The sequence below is a fragment of the Juglans microcarpa x Juglans regia genome, chromosome 5S, assembly GCF_004785595.1.
Source record: "Juglans microcarpa x Juglans regia isolate MS1-56 chromosome 5S, Jm3101_v1.0, whole genome shotgun sequence".
Classification (NCBI taxonomy): domain Eukaryota; kingdom Viridiplantae; phylum Streptophyta; class Magnoliopsida; order Fagales; family Juglandaceae; genus Juglans; species Juglans microcarpa x Juglans regia.
In genome coordinates this window covers 26108297-26127632 of record NC_054603.1, presented here as the reverse complement: position 1 = coordinate 26127632, position 19336 = coordinate 26108297, and the positions used below count along the sequence as shown (strand labels likewise).

General features: G+C 37.5%; 2 protein-coding genes across 5 annotated transcripts; both read left to right on the top strand.

Moving 5' to 3' along the window:
• Positions 1 to 294: 294 nt before the first annotated feature.
• Positions 295 to 10354, top strand: LOC121268623 (ethylene-insensitive protein 2-like). 4 transcript variants are annotated; one of them, XM_041172954.1, is made up of 8 exons: positions 295 to 832; positions 1925 to 2738; positions 3422 to 3508; positions 3680 to 3790; positions 3873 to 4085; positions 6399 to 6575; positions 6669 to 9365; positions 9711 to 10354. In XM_041172954.1, exons 2-8 carry the CDS (start codon positions 2538 to 2540, stop codon positions 10086 to 10088), a joined length of 3864 nt encoding a protein of 1287 aa, XP_041028888.1. In that variant the 5' UTR covers positions 295 to 832; positions 1925 to 2537; the 3' UTR covers positions 10089 to 10354. The 4 variants fall into 4 exon arrangements, with proteins under 4 accessions (XP_041028888.1, XP_041028887.1, XP_041028886.1 ...); XM_041172953.1 differs by having other exon boundaries at positions 296 to 832; positions 1930 to 2738; positions 6396 to 6575; XM_041172952.1 differs by having other exon boundaries at positions 296 to 832; positions 6396 to 6575.
• A 1117-nt stretch (positions 10355 to 11471) lies between these two features.
• On the top strand, positions 11472 to 18875 carry LOC121267813 (isocitrate dehydrogenase [NAD] catalytic subunit 5, mitochondrial). Its single transcript, XM_041171878.1, has 7 exons — positions 11472 to 11779; positions 12865 to 13185; positions 13264 to 13425; positions 13510 to 13584; positions 13741 to 13850; positions 13922 to 13994; positions 18190 to 18875. The coding sequence occupies exons 1-7, from the start codon at positions 11588 to 11590 to the stop codon at positions 18379 to 18381; spliced, it is 1125 nt and encodes a 374-aa protein (XP_041027812.1). The 5' UTR covers positions 11472 to 11587; the 3' UTR covers positions 18382 to 18875.
• The last annotated feature ends 461 nt before the right edge of the window (positions 18876 to 19336 follow it).

Sequence of the window (19336 nt, the reverse complement as noted above, 5' to 3'; positions counted from 1 at the left end):
TTATAATATAATTTTTTTAAGATTTTAAAAAATTAAATTATTTATAATATTTTATAAAAAAATTATAATAATTAAATGAAATAATTTAATTTTTATAATCAAACCATCCCTAAAATAAGAGACAAAATCACGGGACATAGTATCTCATTTTTGAAACTCCAAAGGCAGTAAAAAAAAAAAAGAAAAAAAAATATTCGTTTGTGAGCTGTAACCCGTACGTAAAGGAGAATAATTTCACATATTACGCAGATTGACATTGCAATTTGGTTCATTCAGTTATCCATTCAAAGCGTTAGTGGGGAAGGAAGAAGATGATGTAATGTATGTCTGGATGTTGTAGCCGTACAACAATTGACAAGCCGGTCTCCATCTTTCTATCGAGTTTCTCTGACAAATAACTTCTGACCTGCAACCATTAACCAAAAGCTAAAAAGAGAGCAGTAGAGGATGAAGATGGAGATCAGATGAAGATGACGAAAGTACCTCTCACTCTCAGCACTATAAATGAAAAGTAGAGCAAACGTTAACCGTCTTTTGGAGCTTTCTACCTTTTCCACACATTTGTTGAAACTTTTGCCTGCCTCTCTCTCTCTCTCTCTCCGAGATGGCCTTGAAAGCCCACCCATAATTTTTTTTCATTTCCTTTCGTTTCACTTTCTTCCATTGAGAATTGAGCTTCTCTCTCTCTCTCTCTATCTATGCACATATATATATAAATAAAGTAACTAAACCGTGGGGTCGTTAAAGAGGGTCTGAGATCTACTTGTAGGACTGGAGATAGGGATTGGCATAGGAAGGAAAGGCCAGAGAACTACAGGAGAAGAAGAAGAAGGTATAACCATTTCCCAAAAGCCCTAACTGCACGGCCATCTTTGATTTTGATTGAGACCCTCCTATCTATCTATTTATATATCGTGTCTTTGTCTTCATGATCGTCATCACCCACGGTATCTGGCAAGTTGGTTACGTAGACACTCTATTTTCTTCTTCCCACAGATCCATGGCTGGCGTTTCTGATTTTTTTTTTATCCTAGGGCTTCGGGTTTTTGATTTCTTTTTTTTTTGGCATGTTTTGGAAGTCTGCTTTTCAGTCTGTTTTGGGCAGGAGGTGGTGTTGTTTATGTTTTAGAGTTGCTGTGCGAAGATCTGAGATGGGTTTTTGAGCTGGGTCTTTGCATTTTGTTGATGTTTATGGTCTGGAATTCGATGGGTTGCTTGTAGATTCTTGTTTGATGGGTATAATTATTGTTAAGCTGATTTTATATGCTTAGAAATCCTGTTGTGGTGGCTATAATTATTGTTGTTCCTGTTTTTGGTATTCTCATCTGTATTATGCTTACATATAATTGAGTACGATATGTTATTACCAATGTAATTAGAACTCCAACAAAATCCGAACTACAGGGAGCATTAGCTGTACCGTTGTATAGGTTCTTTTGATTTGCAATTTTCATTTTTGGATTGTACTTGAGTTGGGCCTTTTAGTCAGTGCATCGTTATGGAATGGAATCTTAAGTAGAGGGCTTACCCCACCCGCCTACTGATCAAAGAGGCTGAGAATAAAGTTAAGCTTGACCCATAAATTTTTGAGCTTTTATTTACCTGAGTATAGAATGAGAGACGTGTCTTGTCGGTAAACATAGTGAGTTAGCGGAAATATACGTTGAATAAGGTTCTTCTCTGTGATTTCTGCATTTATAATATCCTACTGGGGCTTGATGATATTTTAAGCTGCATATGCTTTAGTGTTTTTTCCGTGGTTTTTGACTTTGATTTGGTCATAATTTCAGTTGTATATTGTTCTAATATATCAAGTTGCTTCTTCAAATGGTGTTTGAACTTTGAAGTTTTATTACATTTCATTTGAATTTGAGCTCCTTTTTCTAATCTTTTGGGTGGCAACTGATTTGATTTATTGGATCAGATTAGATCTAAGCCAGGGGCATGAAGACAGGTGTTTCATTTACAGAGTTTGCCCTGTGGAAGTCAGTTGAGAATCTGTTTTATATACTCTGTAATGCAAGTATACGGTGGAATTTTTGCATGAATTGGATTAAGCTTCTAGTCATATTCAGATGATGAATAGAAACTTTATTGGGTGTCAACACCATCTGGGTTGGTATTGAAGTAATTTTGTCGAAGGCATCTGTATCTAAAACTGTGGTAGTGTTTGAAGTTCTTTTATCATAAAATTGCATGCAATTTGAAGCTATTTGGTCTGATTCAAGCAAGTTGCATTATAGGGCCTGGAAGACTCTCATTACATATCTGGGTCATCTTTGGGTGCCATACCAATTCATCCAAGTTTGTTGGATTAAACTTGTGCTTTAATGTGGTTAAGTATTGTTGACCCAATGTTTCAGTGACTGACTTGTGAAGGTTGTATATCCTCTCCTACAAATAATGTTGGCAGGCATGTGATTTGTTATTTACACTCAATTGGGGGTCCTTCTGTTTCTCAGAAGTGTTGATTAGTATCATACTGGACTGGTACCTCTGAGAGTTCTGATTCTAACAATCTTCGGGGTAGTCTTAATATGGTACTTTCTGCTGTTGCACCTGTGCTTCTGATTTCAATTGTATATGTTGACCCTGGAAAGTGGGCAGCAATTGCTGAAAGTGGTGCCCATTTTGGGTTTGAACTGGTAGCATGGATGCTTGTTTTCAATTTTGCTGCTATTTTATGTCAATACCTGTCAGCTCGGATTGGCTTGGTCACTGGACGAGATCTTGCTCAGGTATAACTTTCTTTGCCTTTAGGGTTTTACTTGTGGAATGGAGTTATTGTTATATTTTTCTCCATTGTTGAGTATTGTTAGTTTTCTGGTTTGTTGTGTCAACCTTTACCTTTTATTTTATTTTTACTGTTTTGAAGTATGTCAACCTTCACCCTTTCACCCTCGTAACAATGGAATGTATGGAATAAGGAAATAAATTAGTGAATTTTTTATGAATTTTTTTTGAATTTTACGTTGTAGTCTGGTTTGATTTGTTAATAATAATATGAAGAAGGCAGAGTACTGATGGTTATAAAATTTCTATTCTCTGCCTGTAGGCCCATAGGTAGATTAATTGTTAGGTGTATATGCCTGCATGTCCGTCCTGAATGTGGTTTTCAGAACGTGGTTCCTCTGGAAATGCCGGCTGCATTCTTTGTTTTAAATTTTTTTCTTCTCAGTTCTAGTTATTAGTTCATTATCCACATTAGCATTGATTCCTTTGCTTCCCCCACTAGGCTACCAATGCACATAATCATAAACAAAAGCTCAAAGTTGATGGCAACTCTCTCTCTCTCTCTTTCTCTCTCTCTCTCTCTATTTTTTCTATTTGTGTGTGTGCATGCTGTTTTTGCGCATGCAAGTGCTTGTGCACACGGTTGTAATTTTCTAATTTGTGTTCTTTCTGAATTATTATGCCAAAGATTTGCAGGGATGAGTATGATAAGTTCACATGTTTATTCTTAGGAGTCCAAATAGAGCTTTCTGTGATTGTGCTGGATCTTACCATGGTAATTTCTTATTCATCATCATGATACCTCTTACTTTTTTCAAAAAAGATTAATTTAGTGCCTGCTCTTTAGAATTATGACTGAACTGGGTATGCAATTTAATCTTTGATTTTCAGTATTGATTACAAGCTTTGTTTTATCCCTAATATATGATTACACTACTTTTGCTAGATCTTGGGCCTTGCACATGGACTTAATCTTCTCTTTGGGTGGGACCTGTTCTCTTGTGTCTTTTTGACTGCTATCAATACTATTTTATTTCCACTTTTTTCCATCCTCCTGGTAAGTGCTTTCATGTGCATTCTTTTTGGAAAGTTTATTGTTTTCATTGTTATTTATATATTTTTTTAATTTAATGTTTCAGGAGAACAGAAAGGCCAAGTTCCTATGCTTATGCATATCAGGCTTTATCTTGCTTTCTGTTGTTCTTGGAGTACTCATCAGTCAAACAGAAATTTCACTTTCCATGAATTGGATGCTAACAAAGTTACGTGGGGAGAATGCATTTGCACTGATGAGTCTTCTTGGGGCAAACATCATGCCTCATAACTTTTTTCTCCATTCTTCTATTGTACAGGTGTCTTTGCCTTCTATCTCTTTTATTTGTTTCAAGCTGTACACATTTTCTTGTTTCTGAACCATGTGACTCATTGTATTTAATGTGCATATGCATGTCTGCACCTTTTTATTTTTTATTTTTCATTTCTTACAACTACGTGAATGAATCTGGCATTCCATATCTACTTTAAATTTTAACGCCATTGTAGCTTTGAGGTAGAAATTTTACAATGTTTGGCTTTGTGAACTTTGTGTTGCAATAATGCATGTGCATGGGATACCTTGTTGCTCCACTGGATCAACATTAAATATTGGATTTTGGCCTTTTGATATAAATTTTCACTTGTGTCTACAGTGGTAGTCTTGGAGTTAATGGCATGCATGTGTGTTTGCTTTAGTTTAATTTTTTTAAATAACCTGTAAAAGATTTGATCTTGTAATATTAGCATGGTGCAGATTGTGTGACCTCCGAGATAACTGCAGAAGAAGGCTAAATAGGTGTCTCTTTGTGATGAATCTGGAAATAATGTAGTGAATAGGAAAATACTGTAGATTATACCAATCATTCAACAACCTACATGATACCCGAGTTAAGAAGGTGAATAAGTTTTTTTAAATGCAACCGTAGTCTGTGACCATTGGTTGGGGTACAGCTTTCCCAGGCATCGGCTACGCCTGGATTCCTTTTGCACTGTGTTTATGTAGGGTAAATAATTTAAAACAAAGATATATACAGAAGAAAGGGACAAGTATATGCTATCCGAGTTCAGATAGATTGTTCTAACATGTTCAACCTACATTATTAGGTGGTATAATGGTACATATAAATGGATTACTACAAGTTTTACATAGCATTATGTATGTGATGATCAATTGTGGTGAAAGGAGATTTAGACAATCAGCAGTCAGTATAAAACCCTTGATTTGTCAACTCCATTTGGTTGGTGAGTAGATAATATATGTAGGTCCTATTGAGTTGTTGCTAGAGCCCAAATACAATGAAATTATTTTGAAAACCTTAGATGGTTGGACAATAATACATGCTAAGAGATGCCCTTTGTCCTGACAGCTGTGGTAGGAGTTCCCTGTATATTACAGCTATGGTATTTGATCGGTATATATTCTGAATGACCTGCAGGTTGAGTCATAAATAGGTCTCTTTTAACTATCCTTGGCCATTGTAATGGTTTTTAGTCAGTAATGCTGGTACCCCTGCATTATTCTTACTTGCAGAAAGTTGGTTCATTGAATTTTGGTGTGACACAGGGATCATCTTTAGAATATCTAAGAATTTTGTGAATAGTAGTGAAATGGTTTGAGTTGTTTTGGGAAAGGAGAGAGAAAAAGTTAAATAAAAATATTATAAAGTTAAAAAATTGTTTGAATATAATTTTTTAATATAATTTTTGTTTCTAAATTTGAAAAAGTTGCATTGTTTTTTGTGTTTTGTTTGGAAGTATGGGATTAAAAAGTTGCATGATTAGGTAATGCTTAGATGAAAAAAGTTGAAGCTTTGAAATTGAAAAGTGTTTTGTGTTTGAGTGATGTTTGGGAAGGAAGTTTTGAGAAGTTTTGAGATATTGTTTTGAGAATATCTCATTACCCAAACAAGGCCTAATTCTTGTTGATCCTTCCGTGTCTACAAGACAGCAAGCTAGAATACGTTATTGTCCATGGTTTCTTCTTGTCAGCACTTTGACTAATTTATGCTTTACTGCACATATATTGCATAACTGCTTTTCTGTACTGCTCCATCTTGTTTTCTTGGTGGTTTACACTTAAAATTTAGTACATCTTCCAGGGTCATATATATCATCGATCGGTGGAGGAATCTTGCATCAAGAGCTTTTCCCTCTGCCCCTACCATACCTAATTTCATTCTATTATTAAAAGTTATTGTATGCTTTCAGGAAATCTTCGGGATTGAGGCAAAGGGACCCAACATCCCCCTATCTCTTTGTGTTGTCCTGTTTGAAGTACCTTAGAGGCGGAACATGTCTTGGTTTCACTCTTTTCCTTGAATTGTTATACATATGCATATAGACACACACACATTTGAAAACATAATTTGCTGATATTATTTGTAATAAGTTATTTTTAGCCATTTGTTCATGCTGAAATAGCGTAAGCTAAACGATCTTCTGGTATGGCATGTTTCTCAGTCATAGTGCATTAATAACCCCTTCTGTCTAACGTCCCAAGTTTTGCTCCAAACCCCACACCCCACCCCTCTCCCTCCCTCTCTCTAAGGGCAGGGGAAACTGTCTACAATGATGTTGATCAGGAGGTGTGCTTTTCTGAGACTTTGCTATCTATCATATTCTTGCAGCAGTCTCAGGGATCACCAAACATTTCCAAGGATGCCATGTGTCATAACCATTTTGTTGCCATCTTATGCGTCTTCAGTGGTATTTATCTGGTGAATTATGTGCTGATGATATCAGCAGCAAATGTCTTCTCCGGCCTTGTCTTGCTCACTTTTCAGGATTCAATGTCACTAATGGAACAGGTATGGTTTGTTCTTATAATGCTGACTGCCACTAAGATAGTGTTCAACATCTCAATAGATACTGATCGGATGAATTTCTTATCTTCAATACAGGTGTTTAGGAGTCCCATTGCTCCCTTTGCCTATTTATTGGTTCTGTTTTTCTCTAATCAAATCACATCATTAAACTGGGGTCTATGTGGACAAGTAGTTTTGCATGATTTCTTGAAGGTAGACATTCCAGGTTGGCTTCATTGTGCTACAATCAGAGTTATTTCTGTTGTTCCAGCCCTTTACTGTGTGTGGAGTTCAGGAGCTGAAGGGATGTATCAGTTGCTTATAGTCACGCAGGTGATGGTAGCTCTACTGCTGCCATCTTCTGTGATCCCTCTTTTCCGTGTTGCTGCATCAAGACCAATAATGGGTGTCTACAAAATCTCTCAGTTTGTGGAGTTTTTAGCTCTCATCACATTTATTGGGATGTTAGTCTTGAAGATTATATTTATTGTAGAAATGATATTTGGGAATAGTGATTGGGTAACTAATTTGAGGTGGAACATGGGGGGTGGTTTATCCTTCCCTTACCCAGTTCTTGTTGTCACTGCTTGTGCATCACTTGGTCTGATGCTTTGGTTATTAGCTACCCCATTAAAATCTGGAAGTGCTGGACTAGATGCTCAGCTGTACCGGGGTACACCAGAGGCTGTACCTGGTACCTCCACACAGAGAGAGGATACAGATTTAACTGGAACTGGATACCATGGAGAGGCTCCTGTTCAGAAGCAAGAACCATTATCAGCAATAGGGAAGGATTTGAAGAGTCATTCAGATATGCCAGTTGGCTTTGATGTTGATTTGCCTGAACATATCATGGAGCCTGATCAAGAGATCAATTTGACTACTGTTGAGGAAAATCGTTCTAAAGCTATACTTTCTAGCTCCCCCGTATGTGGCCTGGATGGATCCGCAGCCACGGTAGAGTCAGTCCCATCAGTCCCACTTTCAACTGTTTCTAATGAGGTTTCTGATGTTAAATTTCTGGACAACAGAACTGTGCAAGCTAAATCAATGGAACCACTTGAGAAGACTCTGGGAATTGAGGGAGAGCTACAAACTGAAAAAGATGATGATGAGGGAGACACCTGGGAGCCCGAAGAATCATCTAAAGGTTTGTCTGGGAGCACCCAATCTTTGATATCTGAGGGTCCAGGATCATTTAGAAGTCTCAGTGGGAAAGGTGATGAAGGTGGGAGTGGTACAGGAAGTCTTTCAAGATTAGCCGGATTGGGTCGTGCCGCAAGGCGTCAACTTGCTGCAGTTCTTGACGAGTTTTGGGGGCAGATGTATGACTTCCATGGCCAAGCTATTCAAGAAGCAAAGTTAAAGAAACTGGATGTGGTTCTGGGAGTGGAATCTAAATCTGCTTCTTCATCCGTAAAAATGGATACTACTGCAAAGGAGTTTTCTGGGGGCTTCCTGTCTGTAGGAGTTAAGGGATCTGATAATCTAATCAACTCAAGTTTATATGAGGCTCCCACGCAGCAAAATGTGCAAAGGAATTCAGAGTCATCGTATGGGGTTCAAAGGGGATCTTCATCATTGTGGTCCAACCCCGTGCAGTTGTTGGATGCATATGTGCAGAATCCAAGTCACAATGTCCTTGACTCTGGTGAGAGGCGCTATTCTAGTTTGCGCAATGTACCATCTACTGAAAGCTGGGATTATCAGCCAGCTACAATACATGGTTATCAGATTGCTTCCTATCGAATGGCTAAAGAAAGAAACTCTGATCACTTGAATAATCCAATGCAGTCAGCAGCCATGAGTTCCCCCTCATTGGGTGTTACAGGCTACAGAGATTCAATTGCATTTGCGTTGGGGCAAAAGTTGCAAAATGGGTCTAGCTCTGGTCAGCCCACCGGTTACCAGAACCCTGCAATATGCAGAGAAAGTCCATTTCATTCAGAAAGACCAGCTGATATTATGGCAAGTTCAGCCAACACGAAAAAGTACCATAGCTTGCCAGACATGTCTGGATTCTCTGTTCCACAGCGGAATTTATACGTGACTGATAAGAGTGCTCATTGGGACCATCCCATTGGATATGGATCCTCTGTTGGTAGAACAGGTTATGAACCGCCTTTACATCCAAATCCAAACTTGGGATCAAGGACCGGTGCTCCTTTGGCATTTGATGAACTCTCTCCATCAAAAATTTACAGAGATGGTTTTTCCTCGCAGTTGAGCCCCACTATAGATACTGGATCCCTTTGGTCTAGACAGCCTTTTGAGCGGTTTGGTGTAGCTGACAAAAATCTTACTGTTGGGAGTGGAGGAGTTGGAAGTAGGCCAAGTTCAATAATTCAAGAAGCAACTTCTTTTGTGAATTCAGAGGCAAAGCTTCTTCAGGCTTTCAGACATTGCATTGTCAAGTTACTGAAATTGGAAGGATCTGATTGGTTGTTTGGTCAAAATGATGGGGCTGATGAGGATCTAATAGACCGTGTGGCTGCAAGGGAGAGGTTTTTGTATGAAGCTGAAACTAGAGAAATGAATCGGGTGGTTCACGGGGGTGACCCTCAGTATTTGTCTTCTGAGAGGAGATTTGGTTCTGCAATGAGGAATGATGAGGTGAGTTTCAATAACTTTTTGATTTCCTCTGTTCCTCATTGTGGGGAGGGCTGTATTTGGAGACCAGATTTGATAGTTAGCTTTGGGGTGTGGTGCATCCATCGGATTCTTGACCTGTCACTCATGGAAAGCCGTCCAGAGCTGTGGGGGAAATATACTTATGTACTCAACCGTCTTCAGGTAAATATTTTTTTGCTAGTTTATGGTGTGAGCATATGTTGAGAATTGCTTGTTTGTGGTAATCATGGTCTCTGTGGAAAGATCAATGTCTTGCTTGCCCATTGTTGATCAAGCAGAAAACAACTTTTTCATCCTTTATCTTTAGAGAGGAAGGTACTCTCTTGACACAATTTGCATGAAAAAACTCTTGTTGAATCCATCTGTCCTGTGGGATTTTTGCACCTACTGTCTCTATGAATGAGTACATTCCCTGATGAATATCTTTGAATCTTTAGTTATACTTTTTGAAAGAAAAAAAATCCTTTTAGCTTGGTGACCTTGACAGTGATTTCTTTTTATGAGTAGGGGATCATAGACGCGGCTTTTCTGAAACCACGTTGTCCAATATCCCCGTGCTTCTGCCTTGAGATCCCTGTGGCGTTCCTGCAGAAATCAAGCCCACCTGTTTCAAATGGAATGCTACCCCCAGCTTCAAAACCGGGCAGGGGGAAATGCACCACTGCAGGGATGCTCCTAAACATGGTTAAGGATGTAGAGATTGCAATTTCTTGCCGAAAGGGCAGAACAGGCACTGCAGCTGGTGATGTGGCTTTCCCGAAGGGAAAAGAAAATCTGGCATCTGTACTCAAACGCTACAAGCGACGATTATCCAGCAAACCTGTTGGTGTTCATGAGGCTTCTGGGCCGCGCAACGTTCTGACATCTACTCCATACAGCTCATAGCTTGTTGCCATCGGTTTGCTTCTAGTGGTTCAGTGATTATAAGGCTGCTTGATTTCGGACAGCAGCTCATGGTCCGGATCATCTGACCTCAGTGGTTTGAGAACTCTCTCTCTCTCTCTCTCTCTCTCTCTCTCTGTGATTGTGTATCAAAGTGTTGTTGCAAATTTTATTCCCATATGTTGCATATACATGGGATGAGAATTGGTGGATGTGTAATTGCAGAAGAATCAATCAAAAGGGTAAGAAGAAATGTTGAAAAATGATAATTGCAGTTGTGGTGTTGGGTACACTGTTGCTTCTCTGATGAGTTGAAAGCCACTGTAGCAACTAGCAAGATGCTTTTTCTTGCTATAGCTCATTTGCTGATAAGCTTGAGTAGATTATTGCCGGTCCAACATTCTTACTTATCAAGTGAAAAATCTGCAAAAAGTTTCAAAATATAAATATAAGAGTAATGCTAGCTATCATTTCTATTATTATCATATTCCTATGGAAGATCAATCATTTAATGTCATATTATCATATTTTTAAATCTAATGTACTATCATATTTATCATATGATGATAAATAGAATCCTATTTAACAATTTTGTCCATGCAAAATTTCTCTATAAATTTGTGTATATTATAATTTTTTAATAATTTATTAGATAATCTGTCTAGTTTGGACTTTAAGAGCTGTTTTATGTATTTGAAAAGAGAAAATATATTTGTAACTGTAAATTGTGTAAATGTTGTGTAATCATTTTGAAAAAAATGAATAAAATATGACTCACATGAAAAAATTAATTTTTTAATAATAAATTTTACTATTTTCTAAAGTGATTACACGATGTTTCTACACTTTATAGTTATATGTAGAATTATTCATTTGAAAAGGGTAATATTATATATAGTTTTGGAATATGTAGTTTTCACATTCTATTTGAAAAAAAAGTGGGAGTTATTATTAAAAAAATAATTTTTATATGAATTTTAGATTTGTCATTTCATTTTTCCATTTTTAAATTGTAAATTTAATATCCCTTTAGGAAATGATAGTTTTATTTAATACAAATATGGTTTTATTTAATACAATTAGGAAATGATAGCTGGCGTGACAAATGACAAGCAAAGCGACCAAATGCATTAATGTGTTTTTTTTTTCAAATTTTTGGATTTTCTTTTGAGAAAAGCTCGAAAATTGAATGGGTAATGAAAGGAATGTCATTCCAATTTGTGATACCGAGTAGGATATGAGAGGTAATTTATTTTTAAATGAAAGTTGAATGAAATATTTTTAAAATATTATTATTATTTTAAAATATAAAAAAATTAAATTATTTATTATATTTTATATAAAAATTTAATAAAAAAATAAAATGAAATATTTTTACTATTCAACGCGAACTCGGCGCAAGAACTTTCAACGAATATTATAACCTATTTTTATTCTTGTCTGTCTTGAAGCATCTTGCTACTCTCTCTCTCTCTCTCTCTCTCCGCTGTGGCAGTGATTCAATGATCATGGCTTCCAAGCTCTTTCGACGCGTCCTCAGCAACCGGTCGAGCCAGATCCTCTTCTCCGCCATAACCCCACATGCTAATCCACCGTTTATGTCCAGGGCCTTCTCGTCCGTGCCCACGCCGATCCGAGCTACTCTCTTCCCTGGCGATGGTATCGGCCCGGAGATCGCCGAATCTGTCAAACAAGTCTCTCTCTCTCTCTTAACATTTTTATAAATACTATACTTATATGGATTTTGAACCTGAATTTAGCTGCTTTTAGAGGCAACTTTCTCATCAGGAATTTTTTATTTGGAAAACGGAGATTTTGGTATTCTTTCACTTTCATTGCATTAGACATTTTGTAATATCTTTGACTTATATTCTGTTTCCTTTTATTTTTTTATTTTTTTTTGGTTTACTTGCTAATCCCTTCATGTCGTTGTTAACTGTTTCGAGTCAGGTCTGGACCTAAGAGTTTGCAAGTATAAAGGTCCATTAGGACCAACCCGGATGTTTTTCTGTGATGTCAACCTTTTTGAGCATATGCACAAATTTAGTCCTTTGTGGACTGTTAAATAATTTGTACTAATTCAAAGCCATGTAGTAACGAGGGGAAGCTAAGGAAATTAATGTGTTTGGGTGCAAATTTTCATGGCGATTAGTATATGTGGCTGGAGTAACTTAGCCTGGGAATGGAGGTTGAAGACACAATAGCATCTCGTATTGCAAATGAGAATATGCCTTCCATGTTCATGAGTAATGAGATTGCTGGGCATATGAAAGATCTTGAAAATGCCAATATTTTCTTTTAAATCTTTGTGTTTTCTTTTGGTTGGCTTATTACGTGTGATATTCTTTCATTAAGCTTCTTTGTGCGGATTCATATGACCATATATTTTTTCAAAATAAGAAAAATCAGGGAAGACATCTAAATCCATCATCATGAATAATTTAATTGCAAGGTATTTTCCAGTTATTGTATTTTATTGAGCGAGCCTTTTCTTTTTTTAAAGTTTATACCTTTTCTTTTGTATTGCTTTATGACAGCATGGTCTGTATCTTTTTACTTCTTATGAATTGCTACTTTATCCCAAAATTGGACACGTTATATTAGATATGGAAATTTGACGTTAATTGCTGTTCTAGCATGTCCTAATTTGCTAAATCCATAAACAATCATAATGTTCGAGTCCCCATGATTTTAACTTGCCAATATTTTTACTGATGATGCCTTTATCACTATCTAATATAGCCATGTTCGCACTAATCTCATTATTCAAGCTAAGCAGGTATTTAAAGCAGCTGATGTTCCTATTGAATGGGAAGAACACTATGTTGGGGACCAGATAGATCCTAGAACCCAAAGTTTTCTAACATGGGAAAGTTTAGAATCTGTTCGGCAAAATAGGGTAGGCTTGAAAGGGCCGATGGCCACTCCAATTGGAAAGGGTCATCGTTCTTTGAATCTTACTCTAAGGAAAGAACTTAATTTATATGCCAATGTTCGGCCTTGCTACAGTCTCCCTGGCTATAAAACACGATATGATGATGTAAATCTTATCACTATCCGTGAAAACACAGAAGGGGAGTACAGTGGACTTGAACATCAAGTAAGTGTATTTTGATATAGGCGGATAGGTAATATTGGATGTGCACGAATATGAACTTGTCGCCTTTTTTATGCTCAGGTTGTCAGAGGTGTGGTTGAAAGCCTCAAGATCATTACTCGACAGGCCAGTTTGAGGGTGGCTGAATACGCCTTTTACTATGCAAAGACCCATGGAAGAGAGAGAGTGTCAGCAATACACAAAGCCAACATTATGCAGAAAACTGATGGTCTGTTTCTAAAGGTCTGTGCTAGTGGATGCATAGATTAGAGATATGGTTGTTTACCCTAGTAGCATCATGTTAACTTCAGTTTTCTTCACTTTCAGTGTTGCCGTGAGGTTGCAGAGAAGTACCCTGAAATTAAATATGAGGAAGTTGTCATTGACAATTGCTGTATGATGGTATAGATATGATTTCCTCTACAAGTGTTATTGAAATTTATGTGTGCAGCCCTATGCTAGTAAATAAAATCATTTTAAGACATGCTGTGAAACTGCATGTTCTTGAGATTTTTTTTATGCAAGGTTTACACTTATATCTAGTTTTTCCATGTGCAGCTTGTGAAGAATCCAGCACTTTTTGATGTATTGGTGATGCCTAACCTATATGGAGACATTATCAGTGACCTTTGTGCTGGGTTGATTGGGGGTTTGGGCTTGACACCAAGGTTTGTGCGTACCTATAGACATGTCCAATAATAAGCAAATAGATCATCTGACATCATGACTTGATTTGCAGCCTCAATATTGGTGAGGGAGGCATTGCCCTTGCTGAAGCTGTTCATGGTTCAGCACCTGATATTGCTGGAAAGGTTAGCCCTCAAAGTGAATGTATAAGTATGAACCTTGTATTTTCCTAGTTCCATGGTATGTAATCATGTATATCCATTTATATGCCTTTATTTTATTTTATTTTATCTTTCCTGAACCTAAAGGGTTGGCATGAATAACTACATAATTTGCTATAGCTGATCCAAAGAAGGGACTTTCTCCCTTTAGGTTTAAGTCATCATGCTGTTTGAGTTGATCCCGTATTATCAACACTGACATGTTTAGTTTCGTGGGACTTTGATACTCATATTATTCACCAACTTAAATAAATAAGAGGAAAAAAACTCTATTATGTATGTGGCTATTATAAGCATTATTTGGTCAAGAAGAGATTGTAGAATTACTTTTGAAAAAAGTGGGAAAAAAGATGGTAGATTTGTAACACCTTCAAGATAATCAGACTTTCAGGATTTGTTTGGGACTAGAGAACTTAAAAGGGGCTTCTAATGGATTGAAAAATTGGGGTTGGAATATTCTCTTTGATGCTTACTATTTTTGGTAGGTAATCTAGAAGTTTTATTCATAAGAAAAGAAGGCATAGCCTAAGTACACAAGATGTATACCGGAGAAGTACCTAGCGAGAGTTTACAACCGAAAATAGAAAGTCATGGACATTTAGCCCTTTAACCCCCACCCATAAGAACAAGGCTTTAAAAAAGAAAACTTCACTCTCATGCATTGTCCTCTCGTGATACTCAAGCTTTTGCCATTTCTCTCTTGCCAAATACACCAACACATACATATAGGGGCCATCTTCTAAATAGTTGCCCCTTGGGATTGCCTTGGAGGCCTCACAACTTGCTAGAAAATCCAACAGCCTACAACGCATGATCCATGTATTCGAATTCCCGCAAAAAAAAAAAAAAAAAAAAAATCCCATACGGTCTTGGCCACTTCACAATGTAGAAGCAGGTGATCTATTGATTTCCCATTTTTCTTGCACATGCAACACCAATCTAACACCATTACATGACGTTTCCTTTGTCTATAGTAAGAATCTTGCCTAAAGAGGCTGTCCAAACAAAAAAGCTGCTTTTAGGGGATCTTTTGTCTTCCACATATTCTATGGAAAAGTGTTCATGTTGTGACTAGTTAGAACTTGGTAGAACAATTTGATTGTGAATCTACCTTTCTTGGAGGGGCTCCAATTGATCTTGTCTATGGTTCCCTCGGTCACTCTTACGGAATACAATAAAGCAAAGAATTCAGTGATAACCTCCAATTCCCAATCCCATGCTACCCTGATGAAATCTACATTCCACTGAGGGGAGCCACTAGTGAAGACCAAAATATCAGCTATTAAGGCATCCTTTGTTCGAAATTGGTAGGGAATGTGTCTTTGAGGCTTTGTTCACCGAATCATTTGTCGTGCCAAAATTTGACTCGAGAACCCTCACCCTTAATACGTGGATGTGTTAGAAAAATCTCCCATCCTTTTCTAACGTGTTTCCACAAACCCATCCCATATGGACCGCGTACCTCATTCGAACACCATCCTCCCCATGCTTCCCCGAACTTTGAATCTATAATTGTCTTGTATAGTGCCCCACTTTCTTGTTGGTACTGCCAGAACCATGTACCCAAAAGAGTTTGATTGAACTTCATCAAGTTATAGATCCCAAATCCATCCCCAGATATTGGTGTGCGAACAATTGACCAATTCACCAGATGAAATTTCAACTCGTTCCCCTTCCCACTCCACAAGAAATCTTGTTGTAGCTTCTTAATTCAATTGGCAACCTTTATAGGGAGGGGGAAAAAGGACAAGAAATAGGTGGGTAGGCTTGAAAGGGTACTTTTGATTAGAGTAAGCTTGCCCCTTTAGACAAATATAACCTCTTCCAAGTAGCCTATCTATGCTCCACCTTTTTAATCCCAGCATTCTAAATCCCCTCTTATTTGAAGGACGCACCATACAGTAGGCCAAGATATTTCATGGGTAGAGAAAATAACTTACATCCCAAGAGGCAGCAAGTTAGATTCACCTCATTACGGACAACCCCCACCCCCACCGGCACCAATTTGGATTTTGAAAGGTTCACTCTCAAACTGGAGACAATTCAAAACAAAGAAGTGTCCTCAAAGATTGAATGGGCCCATGATTTTCTTCACAGAAGATGAGAGTATCATCGTCAAAAAGAAAATGAGAAATATCAATGGAGCTATAATCACCATTCCCCACCGAGAAGCCACAGAGAAAACCACCTTCCACAAGCCCTGAGATCAGATGCTGAGAGCTTTCATGACAGATAATGAAAAGTAGTGGAGAGAGTGGGTCCCCTTGTCTCAAACCACAGGAGAACAATTCACCAAGATAGAAAAGTGAACTGTAGAAATACAATATGCTACCCAAGCACATAATTTCTCCCCAAAACCACTTATTGCAAGTACATAAAGCAAGAAGTTTCAGTTAACATGATCATAAGCTTTTTCCATGTCTAGTTTTCAAAGCAATCCATGTTCAATAGATTTGAGTTGTTCGTCCAAACATTCATTTGCAATTAATATTGAATCAAGAATTTGTCTACCTTTGATGAATGCATTTTGAGGCATCAAAATTAAATTCTCCATTACCGTACTCTTTGTTGAACTTTAGATAGGATCTTGTGCACCCCATTCACAAGGCTAATGGAGTGGTCATCTCGAGCATCCACGACCCCATCTTTTTAGGAATGAGGGCTAAAAAAGTAGCTTTGAGACTGTTTTTCAAACCTTTTGTTAGCATGAAACTCTTGAAATACCCTCATATATTGTACGATGTAGTTCTTGATGGCTAACTTGTTCGAGGAAATTGCTCCGTCTACCATCAATGTCTTAATTGCATTGTTCCACCTATGCGAATTAGCCACCTGATGGAAGAACTTTGTGCACTTGTCTCCCTCCTCTTAGGCATATGGTGCCCTTGATTTTTGTCTCCAAGAGATCTTCTCCAATCAATGTTGCCCTTTCAAGTTCTGTGACTACACGACTCTTGCGAGTTCTCTCGAATTCAGAGAGAATTCTTACCTCCTCCTCACCCGCAAGACCTTGTAACTTCTCCAGGAGAGAGCATCTTCGCTGAACCACATTTCCAAAAACTTGTTAATTCCATCCCTTCATATCATTTTTCAGCGCTTTTAACTTTCTAGCCGTTATGAAGCTTGGGGAGCCTTGGAAGCAGTAAGACGACCACCATTGTCTAATCTTGGATAGTCTTTTTTTATGCTTAGGACCTATTTGGGATTGCGTTAGGAGTCTTGAAAAGTGATTTAAATAGCCTTAAAAGCTCTTTAATAGAAAAATTAGGTTGTTGGGTGTTACATATTAAAATACTTTTTAATTTCAAATAAGCTCAAAAGTACATTTGAGGAAAATCATCATTTTGATGCTTTTCCTCAAACGTGCTTTTCCGAATAATCTGGAATGTAGTTTCCATTTTAAAAAGACTGTTAACGGGCGAATACCCATACAACTTTCAAACTTTTATGGATATGGTCATAATCTTTAAAAAATTAAATGATCGTCATTTCTACCTCAGAAAACACTTTTTTAATTTGTTTCCAAACAAATATAACATACTTGAAAGTGCTTTAAACATGTGGTTATCAAACAGTAAATAACTTTTTAATAGTAGAATTTATTACTTAAGCTATAAAGTAAGTCCTAAAGCTATACGCTATATTTACCACCGCAATCCCAAACATGCACTTACTCTACCAAGAGAGAATTATTTTGATGGGGATTTTCATAGTTATCTTCTTCTATTCCTACACTTGAAATGATAACCATTCCAAACACTTGAAAACTGTTTTCATTTCTATTCAAAGCCATCAGCTATGTGGAGACCAGTATGATATAGGTGTTGCATCATTAGTTAGTCTTTTAGACAAGCTCTGTAGTGTATTTTGTAGTTCATCTTATAGACAAGATCTGTGGAGTGTTTTCACCATGGCTTTTCTTAGAAGTGTGCATAGCTGCAAGTCAGTAATTAATGACTGAATGTCAAGGGAAGGATTGTTTTAGCGGGGGATTATAGATTGTTGCAACTTGCTGAATTTTTTTTAATTGGTTATTTTTTGTTCCTCTCTCTTATTTTTCTGCACTTGTAACTCCTTATTTCTTTAGGTATACCGTATACTTCTCATGAAGGAAAATATATGCAACTTAATTATATTTGTTACTGTTGAATTTATGTAGAATTTGGCGAATCCAACTGCTTTGCTGCTGAGTGCCGTCACAATGCTGCACCATCTGGACCTCCATGACAAAGCTGATCAGATTCACAATGCCATCCTTAACACAATTGCAGAGGGCAAGTACCGAACTGCTGACCTTGGTGGCCATTCATCTACAACTGATTTTACAAAGGCAATTTGTGATCATCTTTGAAGAATGTTTCAATATAGGATTTGAGTTTTGCATTGAGTTGAAGGCTATTCTATGTCGTGATGTTTTTAATGGAGCCATATTCAAAACCTTACTAGATCTTTTCCAGAGAGAATAAAGACCATATCAGCTTGATGCTTTGAAGTTAATCTGGCCGACAAGAAATTACAGATATATAGCATTTAGAGGGGCGTTGATGGACAGAATATGATCTGGTTCCAGTATAAATCATCATGACTGTTATTTTGCAGAATAGGCATATAGACTTATGCTGTTCTCCCTGTGGTTTTGGTATTCTTTGTGAATACAAGAAATAAAAGCATCTTGGTGTGGTGTCAACCTCTCTCTATTCCCTGCCTCTTGGATAGGCTTCTTCTGATGTATGATGCATTCACAGTGGTAGTTTTTGTGTTCTTTTTTCCTAAGCATCAACAGTGGTATTTAATTTCACTAACAGCTGCTATTAATTTAAAAGTATCTTTGCAATGTTCTGGTTTCGTACGACTGTTCTTTAGTTTTTTTTGATACATTTGGGAGAGAGGGGGTTTCGAACTCTAGATCTCTATTTTGAAGGCTGGAAGTTATGCCAATCAGGACCTTTGGTGACTGTTCTTTAGTTTGAAGTATTGTTTTAACGTTGGAATTGTCAGAGCACCGTTTATACTGTGTACATGCATATTAACGTTGGAATTGTCAGAGCAGTCAGTTTTGTCCCGTTACGTTAATGTCGGAAGGCAAGGCAAAATAAAAGATGAGTGGCATTTTTCCGTGGTACTTGATTAATTTTTGGCGTTACACGTTCGTGGTTGTCTTTATTTTCCTCTTTCTTCTCTGTTTTGCAGTACCCCTCGGCCCTCGGCCCTCGCTCCACTCTCCCTCCCTCCTGATGAGCCGGAATTTATGTACTTTAGACCCCAATTAATGGTTGATATGTTACGCCACTTTAAAAACTGAAAAA

Bases quoted from the DNA above. Each gene is read 5' to 3' on its own strand.
- LOC121268623 (XM_041172953.1), top strand. From the start codon at position 2,538: ATGGTACTTTCTGCTGTTGCACCTGTGCTTCTGATTTCAATTGTATAT. The intron at 2,739-3,421 runs GTATAACTTTCT...ATTATGCCAAAG, and splicing joins CTGGACGAGATCTTGCTCAG to ATTTGCAGGGATGAGTATGA. The intron at 9,366-9,710 runs GTAAATATTTTT...TTTTATGAGTAG, and splicing joins ATGTACTCAACCGTCTTCAG to GGGATCATAGACGCGGCTTT.
- LOC121267813 (XM_041171878.1), top strand. From the start codon at position 11,588: ATGATCATGGCTTCCAAGCTCTTTCGACGCGTCCTCAGCAACCGGTCG. The intron at 11,780-12,864 runs GTCTCTCTCTCT...CAAGCTAAGCAG, and splicing joins TCGCCGAATCTGTCAAACAA to GTATTTAAAGCAGCTGATGT. The intron at 13,851-13,921 runs GTTTGTGCGTAC...CTTGATTTGCAG, and splicing joins GGTTTGGGCTTGACACCAAG to CCTCAATATTGGTGAGGGAG.